Genomic DNA, 14,223 nt, shown 5'->3' with positions numbered 1-14,223 from the left:
TCTGGTCATTGGCCAGTGAGTGTATAAATAGCGCAGTGTATATGTTGCGTGGTGTTGCGTGTCAGCACTAACATGAGACCGGTGTTGTGTTTGTGTTGCAGTGCATCCACCGCGACGTCAAACCTGAGAATATCCTCCTCACCAAGACTGGCGTCATCAAGTTGTGCGACTTTGGCTTCGCCCGCATCCTGAGTGTGTGCATTGTGTGTGTGTGTGTGTGTGTGTGTGTGTGTGTGTGGCCTTTACCTGCATTTACCGACTCTAATGACTTATTCAACACCGCCTCCTCACTTTCAATGCTTCACCTTGAGTCAATTAGTGCGACCCTGTGAGCTGTGTGGACTGTTAGCCCATCCTGTATTGGGTTTCCGCGTTGTGTTACCGTACATGCTGTCATGTTGACGCTCAGGAGGCCTTGTAATCCCTCCACAATGTTGTCTTATTTAGTGCTCATGATCAGCATAAGCGCTTGTCACACTACATGTCAAAGCGACATTTTCCTGTCCGAATGGGGAGGAAAAAAACGATCTCCCCCAGTATTTTTTTTAGTATGCTTATATATATAGTATTGTAGCACCTTTCATGCTATTTCTTAATTCTCATTTTTCCGAGGTCACGTTTGTTGGTACACTTCACATGAAACACTTGTAGACAATATAACAATATTCACAGGCATATATTATTTATCCTCTGTAAAGAATGACTGCAGCTTATTGTGGAACCGAGACGATCTTCAAATACAGTTTCTCCACTTCTCCTTGGAAACGTTTTTTGGCGCCCAAAATTTGAGATGCCCTCATGTACAATGTATAAAGCATTGTCCGTAAACCTTTGTGGAAGTCGCTGAGGAGCGCATTTGTTTTTATGCGTCTTACGTGTTCTTGTGTGCTTAGCGGGACCTGAGGATGATTACACAGACTATGTGGCGACCCGCTGGTACCGGGCTCCTGAGCTGCTGGTCGGGGACACTCAATATGGCCCCCCCGTGGACGTGTGGGCGCTAGGATGCGTCTTCGCCGAGCTGCTCAGCGGGAGTCCTCTTTGGCCCGGGAAATCTGACGTGGACCAGCTCTACCTCATCCGCAAAACTCTGGGTATGCTGCCACCCATTCTCTAAAGCAATGGTTTCTTAACTTTTTTCACCCATTAGATATTTTCTCTGCCAAGTACCCCCAAACCAGTGAAAAGCATTTTTGGATAGAAAAAAAGGACTTAAAACACAGTATTGCGCCATCCATGTCTCATTAATTAAACTTTGGAACTGCATTTGTAGCGGTATTGCAAGGTATATTTTTATTCAGTAACTCCAGAAGATAGAGCTTCATCTGTTTTATTGCTTGTTTGTCTCCTGGATAATTACATCACTAATGACATGGCATGTTTTTTTTGAGGAGTCACTGCAATACAACCTGAGCCATCAAGCCACTAGTTGCTTCATCTTCCAATTTATTTGCTCTTGATTGGAAAAGAAAGCTATATTGTTTTTAGGATTTAAAAAAAAAGTAGATTTACTGATACCTTTAGAAAACCTGTTAATACCTCACATACCCCTGAAGTCAATTCCTATACCCTCAGGTGGACACGTACGCCTATTAGAGAGCCATCGTCCTAAAGCTCCCATGTGAGAGCCAGAAATTGTTCCATGAGTCTTCCCTTTTTACAGGGGACCTCATCCCCCGACACCAGCAGGTGTTCAGGTCCAACGTTTTCTTCAGCGGAGTCAGTATTCCTGAACCTGACATCACGGTATGATTCCTCTCTACAATAAACCTTTGTTTTACTATATATTTTAAAGAGTGCTCATGTTATTACACTTCTTCTTATCGAAAGGAAACTCTGGAAAAAAAATTCTCTGGCTCATCACCCCTAGCTCTTCAAGTCATGAAGGTACTGTATTTTCTGATTTTCCGCACACAATGGACAAATCACCGGTCATTTACACCTCCGGACAATTAAGAGTCCTCAATGTATCTTTCAGTCAAGTATGGTACTCCCATGTTCTGTACAGTCCTTCCTTGAGACCAGTTATTAAACTACCGATGTACAAAGTATTTATTTTGCATGTTTGTGGTAGTCGTGCCTGGTGATGGATCCCTCGCTCAGGCTGTCGTGCGAGGGGCTGCTAGCGCTACCCTACATCCATGAAGAAGGCGGAGCCGGCTGGGCCCGCGAGGGGGAACAACGTCCTGCGAGACGTCACGACAAAGGCCCCCGTCGCAGACAGACAGGGGTGAGTGGAACGAGGTGATATAGAGTAAGGTTTCTCAAACCTTTGGGGGCCAGGAACTATTCCTAATTGTTGAAAAGCAGAATTACCTTTGAATGCCACAGACATTTATCGTAACACCACTTTCCTTCTGTAACACATATTAATAGCGGAATGTAATGTTACTACAATAAAGGAATGCTGTATTTTTTTTCAAGAAAAGAAGTCCTAACATTTACAAGAGCGCCCTGCTGACTTAATCTCTTTGTGTGTGTCCAGGCTCAATACCTGCCACAGTTAACAAATAGCAACATGTCGCCAGCGCCAGATGTCAAGAAGCCGATGAAACACAAGTATCACCTGCCCAACATTTAGCCAATAGCTGTCTTCCTCTTCTTCTTTGTATGGGAGTGACACTCCGGTCTGGTAACAATGATGACATCATGCTGTAGTTTACATAATCAATTGAGTCACTGTGGATGTCAAAATGGTACTTTGATTTACAATAGAATTGAATGCTAGTGAGTTTTGGACACACTTCCTTGAATTAAGTAAGAAAAAAAAAACCTTGACATCATCTACATAATATTTTTATACAATGCAGTGCTATTCTTCTTTAGACGTAACAAAACTTTTGTAGGCCCAAATGCAATTTCAATGCAGTTCATTTGTGACACATACTTTGAGGTCAAGTCCAGGTACCATCTTATTTTCTTGTGGTGTGTTCAGGGACTGCACTTCAAACATGCAGATAGTACATCTTGGCCTCAAAGTCACAATGAACACTCACATCTGTTTATTAAGTCACCAAGTCTGCTATAATGTCTTATATTTTCCATATTTTTACTATAATAGTTAAGAAGAGAAAAAATGTATATTGTTTAATGCACTAAATGGATATTTCAAATTGAGACACCATAAGTTAAACTTGTATACTTTCAATAAAACCTACCACAGGATGATTTTGATGTCTCACTGTTGACAATATTTAATAAGGTTCTTTGCTTCAAAAGCTGCTGAATCTATCAACAAGGCTAAGCTGCAACTCCATGTACTAAAATAATGTTTATACTAGACTAGAGCATGTGACTATTTGATGCTGACTCAAGTTGAGCAGCAAGTTGACCACTGGAAAAGAACATCTAATCAGAATTTCCTTAAATGCCTTAAAACGACTTATATGCGTCAAGCAAGTGTTTGTGCATTTTTTAGCTGGCTGCTAAGCATTATATTAAATTATTTAGCATTCATTCAATGAATGTCATCCAAGCAGTTTATCAACACCTTTGTCATCTTTCACTGTAGGCCTGGATGTGCTTGGATGAAGGGAGTTTGCAAACTTAGATGCTGGACCAGAGGAAGCCTCATTTGTTAGCGTAGTGCCAGCTAGCCAGCACGACACAGGCAGCATGGATTGATGCAAAAGTTTGTTAAAAACATACCCTGGATGTTGCTGTAGGCCAGTGTACGTCAAGGGCTCGTGAAGGTTAATGTAAATGATTTTAAATTAAAAATGAAAACCTTTATATTTTTCGTGTTGGTACACTATATTTCCAAAACGTAAATATGGCATCTTTGTAAATATCAAATTGTGTTTCACATTTGTTGGACCGTGATTGGGGGTGCAAAAGTACTCTGCTTTAAATTGATTCAGGATTTAGTCGGTAATGGTAAGCAATTCAAGTTTGTACATATTGAACAAGACACACAGACTCAAGCCTTAAATTATAATTACTCAAAATCATCTGAATCATTGCTTTATTTTTTACATACACTGTTACAAAAATAATGAGTTGATCTCATTAGTGAGATCAACTCAATGGTGAGAGGCACCAGAGATCACAATATGTATCGCTCAATGAATAATAATTCGAAAGAAATCAGGAGCGAGGCGTGGCAATGATGTTGTACCTGCGCGGAACATTGGCGAAGCTACTGTACTCGGGTCTCAGGTCCACACTGTCTGGTCCGTCAATGTGAGAAAAGACAAAGTTTTGCAGGAGTGACACCATGAAGAGGAAAATCTCCATTCGAGCCAAGGACTCCCCAACGCAAGCCCTTTTCCCTGAGGCCACAAAGATAAACAGGTGAGTTAAGTTGACGCACGCTTCATTTTGTTTGCCTTTCAAAAACATCCATTTGTAAACTACTTGTCTTGTTCAAGGTCACGAGTCCATCTCAGATATGTAAACAACACAATGGACTGATCACCAAACAACCACGGGGTGAGTTGAACGTGAACCACGACACTATCGATGGCTCAGACGTTTGCTTTGCTCACAGTTTAAATTAAAACGTTTTCAAAAAGGTTTCCCAAATCGTGATCAAAGTTTTACCTGCAGAGAATGGAAGAAACGCCGGGTTCATCTTGAAGTTGCCGTTCTGGTCCAGGAAGTGTTGAGGGTTGAAAGTCCACGGTGTGGCCCACTGCTTCTCGTCTTTGAGCACCGAGTGTAACAAGGGGATGATTATTGTGTCCTGTGAACAGCAAACACAAGTCTCCATCGTCATCATCGTCTTGGGCGCGGAGAAGTTGACCCCGACCTTCGGAATGAGGTATCCCCTGAAGGAGATGTCCTGAAGGGCGTAATGCGGAACGTTCATTGGTACGATGTCCATAAAACGCTGGACTTCATGGAGGACGGCGTCGGTGAAGGGGAGAGACTTCCTGTCCTCCATGCTGGGACAACGCTGTCCAATCTTGGTGTCAATCTCCTGTTGCATGCTCTCTGAGGAACAAGGAAAGTTAGTCTGGACTACTAAACTAAACTACACTTAATCCTCATTATTTACAGAAAATCAAAGTCCAATAAACATAAACTTACCATGTTTTTTGCCCAATTATAACCAAGATAATTACAATGAATAATTATTATGCAAAATTATTATGCAAAATATGCAAATAAAAACAAAATAGCTAAAACTTGAACTGAGAAAAACATCCCTAGGAAAATAAAATGTTTCATGTTCTATATATTATATTACATCCACAACTTTGAAAGTGAACTGAATAATATTGGATGCTAGCTTACTGTACTTTAAATACTGTACATACAATCTATCTATCTATCTATCTATCTATCTATCTATCTATCTATCTATCTATCTATCTATCTATCTATCTATCTATCACGTTTTGCAGAGCAGTTTTGTGAATCATTGACTTAATTTTTGAGGAGCGATTTTCTAATTTTGTGGTGCAATTTTGCAGGTTAATCCAAGGGGTCTGAATCAACAGTTTCCAAACAGTATGACATAATTAACATTATTACAGTTACGTCCGGCTTGCATTTGAATGCGCCATATGTTTTGTTTTTAGCATTTTCCAGAGATTTCATGTGTCAAGCTAATCAGAACGGAACCAACACTCTGAGGGAAAAAAAAGCCAAAAGAGACTATTGCATTAATGTCCATGAATTAATGTGTTTATTTTGAAGTAAGCGTAGTAAGTGCATTGGTGGCATTTTTCGTTATGTTGTTGTGGCGCTTGACACGTCCTCTGACGGTAAACGTGCAATGTCAATTGAACACGCATTCACGAGAACGCTGTTGGTAATGTATTTGACTTTACGCTTGTGACGGCTTCCTGTGTCTGACCTTGGACTTTGGGGTATCTGATGAGCACGTTGAGAGCGAATCGGATAGTGGAGCTGGTGGTTTCTGTTCCTGCCAAGTACAGATTCAGTACAGTGGACACCAAGTTTTCATAGTGGAACTCTGTGGTGGGGATGTGTTTCTCCTAAAGAAACCGACACACAGCCGTGATTACCAAACTGAACAGGGTTTCGGACAGGGAAGCGAAGAAATTCGAGTTGGCACCTGTTCGAGTCTGGTCAGGAAGCAGTCGATGTAATCTCTAGGACATCCGGGGGTCAGCGTGTTCCGGTGCTCCTCAATCTTGTTCATGATGAAAGCTCTCAGCACGTCCATCCCGGCAAATGTTTTGTGGTGTTGACCTGGCAGCCACTCCATCAACCGAGGGAAGATATTGTACAGCTACGATGGGAAAGGAACATTGCCGTTTTTGTTGCTGTTCTCAAACTCTTCGGAACCGCCTCATTGCAATCAACGTTGGTGGAGACTTCCCCATAGAATCTGAAGTTTTGAAATGACTTTTGCCTAAATATTGGCTTTTCAATACAAACTCTTTATACCAATTTTGAAGCGCATGCATTTTTGAAAAGCTGAAAAATTTTGAAAAGCTTTAAATGTTTTCCCACCTGTCCCCAGGGGCTGCTTCCGAATCTGATGGTCCTAGAGAGGATCTGCAGAAGGTGCAGGAAATGCTCGTCCTCATAGGTGAAACGCTGACCAAACACCAGGCAGCAGATCACATTGGACACGCTGCAGCTGAGGAAGTAGCTTGGGTCGAAGGGTGTGGCTGGACAAAAGGCTCATTGGAATTACAAAAATCTACAGTGGTACCTTCATTTAGGAGTTCTTCCAGTTACAGGACGTTTTATATTGGCAGAAAGAGTCCAAAAACGTGCAAATGTATAGCTAGGGGTTCATGACATTCAAATGGTCAGTTACGAACCTTTAGTGGCCCTCAAGCGATCAGCTAGATGTTTACTCTCCTCCTGGATCCACTCCTCCATTCCTTTGCGGCCCATCCCGAAGTCCCGGAGGGTCATGAGTGTGAAGCGACGCAACTGGCGCCAGCGCTCACCGTTGCTGATGGCCAAACCTTAAAGAGCGTAAGTTATGTTGAAGTTTGTGCCTCATACAGTACAATGATACCTTGACTTAGAAGAGCCCCAACTCATAAGTTTTTTCTATTTACTGTATTTCCCTATGCATCATTTTGTGGACCCCAAGTTACAACTCGTTGATCCTGGGTGGGGGTTGAGGAGAAAAGATGGAAAAATAATTTAAATGCATTTACTGTTTACAGCAAAAGGTTACCATAGCCTCTGGTGGCTCGGACGAGGAACGGAACCGGTCCTCTACCGGTGAAGTCATCTGCTTGGTCCACTAGCGCTTCCTTTACGGTGTCTAAACCGACCAAAACAGTGACTCTCCGCCAGCCCAGATACACGGTCAAGACAGGCCCGTAGCGCTCACTCAGCTGCAGACATAAAACAAGTTGACTTTCCTGTTCAGACATGCCACACACTACAGTAAACACAAAAACACTGAGAATTTGTTGAATGTGGAGTTTTACAACCTGTTTTTATATACACAGTATCTCTCTCTGTCCCGCTATGTATGTGTGTGTGTGTGTGTGTGTGTGTGTGTGTGTGTGTGTGTGTGTGTGTGTGTGTGTGTGTGTGTGTGTGTGTGTGTGTGTGTGTATATATATATATATATATATATATATATATATATATACATACATACATACATACATACATACATACATACATACACACACACACACACTCTGAATCCCATTGAACATCTGTGGAAGGAGCTGAAACATGCCATTTGGAGAAGACACCCATCAAACCTGAGACAACTGGAGCAGTTTGCTCATGAGGAGTGGGCCAAAATACCTGTTGACAGCTGCAGAACGCTCATTGACAAATACAGAAATCGCTTAATTGCAGTGATTGCCTCAAAAGGTTGTGCAACAAAATATTAAGTTATGGGTACCATCATTTTTGTCCAGGCCTGATTTTGATTATTTAATTTTCTTTTTACTTAGTTACTTTTGTAAGTTTCAAGTCATTTCAGTGAGAATTGTGGGTTTTTCCTTCTTTAACTGAGGGGTACCAACAATTTTGTCCACGTGTGTGTGCGTGTGTGTGTGTGTATATATATATATATATATATATATATATATATATATATATATATATATATATATATATATATATATATATATATATATATATATATATATATATGCCACAAATTTTACTAATACTAACTTTATAGAGTGCGCTATTTTTTTCTTTTCAAAAAGCCGTCGAGCAACTTTTTAGGACTTCGTAAACGTCCATCTTCTAAGTTAACAAAGCTCCGCTGCCATTCGAACGTGTTTGTAATTACGTTTAAACGTATGTTCTTGTCAAATGTTCACTCCAAATTGACAGTTCCAAACTTCCGTAGAGAAGGAAAAGCGGACCGAAGTTGACGCAGTTTTTTTAGTTATTATTATTATTATTCGTGCTCACCTCGAGGAAGGTTTTAAAAGGTGCTTTCTTGTCCAGCTGGTGCAAGTTTCCAACAAGAGGAAGACGAGGAGGTCCTGGTGGTAATGGCACTGTCAAGTTGCTGCGAGACTTCTTCGGCATGCACAAAATCAGACAGAGCAAAAGCACAATTCCTCCTAGAAGCAAAACAAGCTCCATGCTTGCTCCTCTTCCCCTCGTACTGCAGCAGATCTCAGGTCAGCCGATTATGCAACCTGCTCTCAACTTTATTCCATATCCATGAAGCAAGTCATAGTGTAAAAAAAACAAACAAATCAGATAGCAACATATTTACGTGTCAACGCCCACTTTAGGACATTATTTTGCAACTTCCAAACATGTGCTTACAATAATAATGATTATGCACATTAATTCTATTCGTATCTGGCGCCATCACAATATTAATTCCTAAATTAACAGGTTTAAATATTATTTGTTCATAGTTATAGTGGAAGAATCACGGGACTTCCAGTGAGGAAGTAATGTAAGGGCAATATCGTAGCTGGCCAGCAGGAGGCGACACTCAGCAGACACTTCCTTAAGTACAGTTAGAGGTTCCAATTTAGGGCTGCTAGGGAAGCGTTCAATTTCGGTTTTAGTATTATACATTTAGAATGATCATTACCGATATGTAATAACATGACATACTAAGAAATTATCACAATTACGTTATTTTTTTAAATAATATTCCTTTATAATATTTATTCGTACTGTATTTGAATTGTTTTACAACATTTTCTTTTATCAACTGTTGCAATACTTCCAATGCTTAAAATTCGGTGAAATGAATAGTTTTGGTAAAAAATATTATTTCTTACCTTACCAAAGCAGATATCTTTTCCCTGTAGGTATACCCAATGAAGTCTGTTTTTGTGCTTTACCTCATAACTTCAGCATCAGTAGCAAATGATGCGTAACCTTTTGCAAAACAGGTTACGCGTCATGTTTGCATACAATAATTACAAAAAAAAGTAGTTTATTTGTAGGTTGTCTATTTTTATTTTTATTTTTTTCACTTTATTATCACAAAATTAGAGCTTGATCTTTACAGCGTTATTTTTGTCATCTTGTTTTCTCCAAAATGTATGACTTTGTTATTGTGATAAGACTTTCTCAAAAATAGAATGAGCATGTTCTTAATGACATTTAAGGGTACATATGCCAGGTTTATCAGGAGGTCTTTAAAAAATGTCTCTCTGGACCCAAAAGGTTTGAAAACTCCTGCATTATACATAAATAACAAAAACGCTGATTGGCTGGTTGTGTTTGCAGGTGTCAGCGTGGCGTGGCAACAATTTGGTGTTTTTGTGGTGTGTTGACAAAGCTGCTGTGCTCCGGGGTCAGGTCCACACTGTCCGGACCACCAGGACAAGTGAAGTTGAAATGTTGCAGCATCGTCACCAGAAAGATGAACAACTCCATACGCGCCAGAGGCTCCCCGACGCAAGATCGTTTTCCTGGGAGGACACACAATTTGGCAGCAAAGATCTTCTTAAAACTGCATACAGAGATGCTGGTATGCTGCCTTCAATGTTTTATGTATTGTAGATTGCTGACCGTAACAATTTTGTCACCATCTCCAATGCCAAAATAGGTTTAAGATTTAATTGTAGCCTTTTAATAATTATGTCACAGGCAAGCACATTTCAGTCCATGATGTCTTTATAGTCTCGGAATTTCCCTTTATCCTGCGCTGGATCCAGCGCTATAGTTAGTAAAACCAATCGCATACCTGCGGCAAAAGGCATGAATGCCGGGTTCTTCTTAAAGTTGCCATTGTGGTCCAAGAAGTGTTGCGGATCGAAGGACTCGGGCTCGGCCCACTGCGTCTCGTCTTTCAGCACCGAGTGTAACATAGGCAGGATGATGGTGTTCTGTTGATGACTCATATTAGAACAGCAAAAACCAAAACGGAGCATGAGAACTGAGCAGTGAGGAGCACCTTGGGAATAATGTAACCTCGGAAGGCGATATCATGGAGTGCATAGTGCGGCAGGCTGAAGGGGGCAAAGTCCAGGAAGCGCTGCGCCTCGTGGATAACGGCGTCGGTGAAGGGCATGGACATCCTGTCCTCCATGTTGATGCGGCGCTCTCGTTCGATGACTGCGTCGATCTCCTGCTGCATTCTTGCTGCATTAAAGTTTAAAACGTAGCAATAAACATATGATGGAAGAAGTCTTTTGGATTCAAAAGTAAAACATCTTTAGGAACCAAAGAGTCCAGTTAGCTCCATCAGACATTTTACAGATTACAGTTTTTTAGCTCTTCGGTCTTATCCGTGTGTCCTTGTAGCTGCTTGGACCTTGGATTTCAGGATGTTTGATGAGCACGCTGAGGGCGTATCGGATGGTGGAGCTCGTTGTTTCCGTTCCAGCAAAGAAAAGATTCAGAACTGTTGCCTCCAGGTTCTCCAGGAAGAACTCAGTGGAGTCGTTGTGTTTCTCCTAAGGGCACAAATGCAGTCACAACTAGTAATGCTGATCCGCTACTTCCATAAGACTTGAACTTGAAATTGTTCAGTTATGCCAGTGCTTCTCAATATTATTTTGCAAAGGCCGCCCGAGGAAAGAGAAAACTTTTTGTGCCACCCACTTGTAACGTCGACCATAAATAAATAATCTGCAATAATTGTATAATTGTATCTTTTTTAACTTTGGCACAAGGAAAAATCAATATAAAAAAACTTGTTAACTGTTAATTACTTTTTTTACAGCACTGATACAAATTAAAGGTTCGGGTTAAGTGTGTCAAGTGCATCAAAGCGCCTGAAAGAAAAGATGCCAACAATTATTTTATCACAATTACACAACAAACCCTTTTCCCCGGGATCATCCACGCCGTCCACTGGCATCGCCTCGCGCCCCCAACCCCCGGGGTTTCCCCCCCACTATTTGAGAAACACTAAGTTAGGCTGTTTATGGTACACGCTTTAAAAGTCACCTCAAAAATCTCTCAACACAGAAGTGTAACATTCTGTCCTCAAGCCTAAGTCGAGGCGGTCTTTCCAACCTGTTGGATGCGGTTGAGGAAACAGTCGATGTAGTCTCGGGGCGCATCGGGCTCCAGGGTGTCTTGGTGCTGCCGGATTTTCTCCTTGATGAAAGATCTCAACACTTCCATGTGGGAGAACACTTTGTGCTGATAACCCGGAAGGCGCTCGGTCAGCCATGGAAAAATGTTATGCATCTGTGGAAGAATCTGGGCATAAATACACTGCGCATGGTTCACAAAAAAATGATGTTGGACTTGAGAGTGAGATTTTATGATCAAGTGCAATTATACTATAACATTTAGAAGTGAGCTTAATCTTCTCAAAACTTGTCAGCTTCAACTATTCAATATTTGTCTAGTGATACATCAAGGCATGCTGAAATCTAGCTACAGAAACATCTCTCTCTCCAAAGAATAACCTGTTGAATAACCAATTGCACCTGCTGATTTTATTTTTCTGATAAACAGGAGAGTTACTCGCCTGCCCAAGAGGGCTGGCCACAAACTGCATCATTTCCGAAATCATGTCGAGCAACTGCAAGAAGCCTGTGTCCTCGTAGTCAAATCGTTGGCCGAACACCAGGCAGCAAATCGTGTTGGACACACTGCAGCTCACCAGGAACGACGGGTTGAAGGGGTTGGCTGGAGGAAGCGACATGTTAAAAATAAAAAAAAAAAAGAAGAGAGGGGGGCGGGGCATTGATGGAAATGCGACAAGGATTTCATACACTGATGAAATCATCAGTCAGACAAGGCCTCTGTAGGAATGCAATTAATGCAATGTAAGGCACAGTTTTTAATTACAACAACATAATTAACTACAACTTGAGAACCACGGCAAATCTTAGAGGACGCCAGCTGGAGAAACACCGAGTCAGATTCATTCACCTCCATAAGTCTGAAGACGCTCCCTCATGTGTTGGCTTTCTTCCTTGATCCACTCTTCCATCCCTTTGCGGCCCATCCCAAAATCTCGGAGAGTGGTCAGGGTGAAACGTCGGAGCTGACGCCAGCGCTCACCATTCGAGAGGTCCAAACCTGACGAAAGAGTAACCAGCCGCTGCAAAAATTCTAATTGCATCTTGAGGCATATATGGAATCGGAAGTTTTGTTTTGATTTAAAAGATGTGAATCAAACTGAATTGTTCCACTTTAAATGTACCATCATTGAATCACAGCCCATATATCGAGATGCGTGATTAGATATGTGATTCCAATTGGATAATCTTTGGCATTTCCCTTTTTGGGACCAGTTTTCGCTGTGCATGAAGGTGAACTTCTCAGGCAGGACTCACCGTAGCCCCTGGTGGCTTTGACGAGAAAGGGCAGCTGCATTCTGCCGGTGAAGTCATCGGCCTGGTCTACCAGAGCCTCTTTGACGGTTTTGTAACCCACCAGGACTACCGCGCGCTGCCAGCCCAGGTGCACCGTCACCACTGGGCCATACTTTTCACTCAGCTGGAAAAAGACAAGTGTTAACCAATGGCACAATATTAACTCTTTCAGTGCCACAGACAACACTCGTCTTTTAAAATAGTAGTAACAATAATAAATCATAAAATTCTCATCAAATACGTTTTTTTTTATGGAGGGTAGCTGACACCCTTGACTAATGCTTACCTAATATAAGCCAACTGAGCACTGCAGTGACAACTGTGGCCATTGGATAGCAGCGTTTCCACACAGACAACATAAGTATTACCTGCATTCAATTCAAAGTAACGAATGGAAATCAATCTTTCATATGATACCACCCATATATACATAAGTATAGTACACAATATTCTGTTGCCCTCGAAAGACGAGTGACAATATTAACAATACTGGCCCTCTGGAGGTTCCCTTTTCCAATAACACTTAGCACTGCTCTAGTATTTAAGCTTAAAAAAAAAAAACATACTGGTACAACATAGTGAATAAACAGTATGTAAAGAAACTATAAATTTGTTGCCACATTTTTTGATTCTATTCAATGGACACCGTGCTCCTTATCTTATGAAATATATTAAACATCACAAAAAACATACAGATAGCACTTGTAAAGAAAATTTACAGTTGTCGCCACATTTTCTGCTTCCATTAAATGGTCATTGTTCTCCTTCTTCACAATTCCTCAGCAATAATATTAAAGTAGTTGTTCTTAGTCATTTTTCAAAAATGTTCAGATCTAGTTTTAAATGACAAGTAACTGTTAATACATGACAGATGCGGTTGCAAAAATATCTTACCTTAAGGAAGCTTTTAAAAGGCACATGTTTGTCTATTTGCAACAGGTTTCCTACGAGAGGCAACGCGAGCGGGCCAGGGGGAAGCCTGTCTTTCCAACGGTTCTTCTTTCTGACGTGAAGGAACCAGAGCAGAGCCAGCAAAAACCCGAACAGCAAGACAGCTACAGAATGCTCCATGACAAACACTCTCGCAGACAGTGGAAAACCCCTCACTTGGGACATGTAGGAGGGTCAGGTCAGGTAAGGTTGGTCATGTGACTTCCTTTGCACCTTCGCCCGCTTTTCGTCAACCAGTAACAAACACAAGGCAAGTGTCCTCAATTAACATGGGCCAAAACATGTATTTCACGTACATTCCAGCTTTTAATTTCATCTAAGTCCAGAAAAGTTAACATTGAAGTGAATGTATTTTTTCCGTTTAAATTTTGAACAACAGGTTTTATAAGTCTTACACCACTTTGCAATACACAGTTATCGATGAAAATGTCTTTTTTCAATCCTGCTAAAGAAGCGACTCAATCCATTCATTTCATCCATTTCATTCTACCATGACATTTCAAAGGCACATTAGATGTTACATAAAATTCACTTGTATGGCCACATACATTACCTCATTCACTACCAGCTCAGTAAAATTGCATCTTAGACGTCTACAGCCATC

The 14,223-nt window shown here is 41.2% G+C and overlaps 3 protein-coding genes across 8 annotated transcripts in view; 1 reads left to right on the top strand and 2 right to left on the bottom strand.

Annotated features, from left to right (window-relative positions):
- Positions 1–3,141, top strand: part of LOC148415921 (cyclin-dependent kinase-like 1) — a 35,309-nt gene extending 32,168 nt beyond the window's left edge. For all 5 annotated transcript variants that reach the window (XM_088426876.1, XM_088426879.1, XM_088426875.1 and 2 more), the window contains 6 exons: positions 102–192; positions 894–1,094; positions 1,664–1,746; positions 1,831–1,887; positions 2,075–2,230; positions 2,486–3,141. In XM_088426876.1, the coding sequence (XP_088283002.1) occupies positions 102–192; positions 894–1,094; positions 1,664–1,746; positions 1,831–1,887; positions 2,075–2,230; positions 2,486–2,581 (684 nt within the window). In that variant the 3' untranslated portion in view covers positions 2,582–3,141. The remainder of the gene's footprint in view (positions 1–101; positions 193–893; positions 1,095–1,663; positions 1,747–1,830; positions 1,888–2,074; positions 2,231–2,485) is intronic.
- An 806-nt stretch (positions 3,142–3,947) lies between these two features.
- On the bottom strand, positions 3,948–8,573 carry LOC148415920 (cytochrome P450 2F2-like). Of its 2 annotated transcripts, XM_088426873.1 has the most exons (9): positions 8,326–8,569; positions 7,112–7,274; positions 6,744–6,893; positions 6,427–6,587; positions 6,026–6,202; positions 5,804–5,945; positions 4,751–4,935; positions 4,543–4,684; positions 3,948–4,271 (listed from the first exon to the last, which is right to left on the bottom strand). In XM_088426873.1, the coding sequence occupies exons 1-9, from the start codon at positions 8,500–8,502 to the stop codon at positions 4,087–4,089; spliced, it is 1,482 nt and encodes a 493-aa protein (XP_088282999.1). In that variant the 5' UTR covers positions 8,503–8,569; the 3' UTR covers positions 3,948–4,086. The 2 variants fall into 2 exon arrangements, with proteins under 2 accessions (XP_088282999.1, XP_088282998.1); XM_088426872.1 differs by having other exon boundaries at positions 4,543–4,935; positions 8,326–8,573.
- A 764-nt stretch (positions 8,574–9,337) lies between these two features.
- Positions 9,338–14,110, bottom strand: LOC148415919 (cytochrome P450 2F3-like). Its single transcript, XM_088426882.1, has 9 exons — positions 13,563–14,110; positions 12,630–12,792; positions 12,223–12,372; positions 11,816–11,976; positions 11,353–11,529; positions 10,646–10,787; positions 10,286–10,473; positions 10,076–10,217; positions 9,338–9,800 (listed from the first exon to the last, which is right to left on the bottom strand). The coding sequence occupies exons 1-9, from the start codon at positions 13,782–13,784 to the stop codon at positions 9,619–9,621; spliced, it is 1,527 nt and encodes a 508-aa protein (XP_088283008.1). The 5' UTR covers positions 13,785–14,110; the 3' UTR covers positions 9,338–9,618.
- Between the last annotated feature and the right edge of the window lie 113 nt (positions 14,111–14,223).

This window comes from Hippichthys cyanospilos, chromosome 11 (assembly GCF_059441005.1).
Source record: "Hippichthys cyanospilos isolate Australia breed blue-spotted pipefish chromosome 11, RoL_Hcya_1.0, whole genome shotgun sequence".
Classification (NCBI taxonomy): domain Eukaryota; kingdom Metazoa; phylum Chordata; class Actinopteri; order Syngnathiformes; family Syngnathidae; genus Hippichthys; species Hippichthys cyanospilos.
Note: the sequence above shows the minus strand (reverse complement) of the source record. Positions and strands in the feature narration are given on the sequence as shown.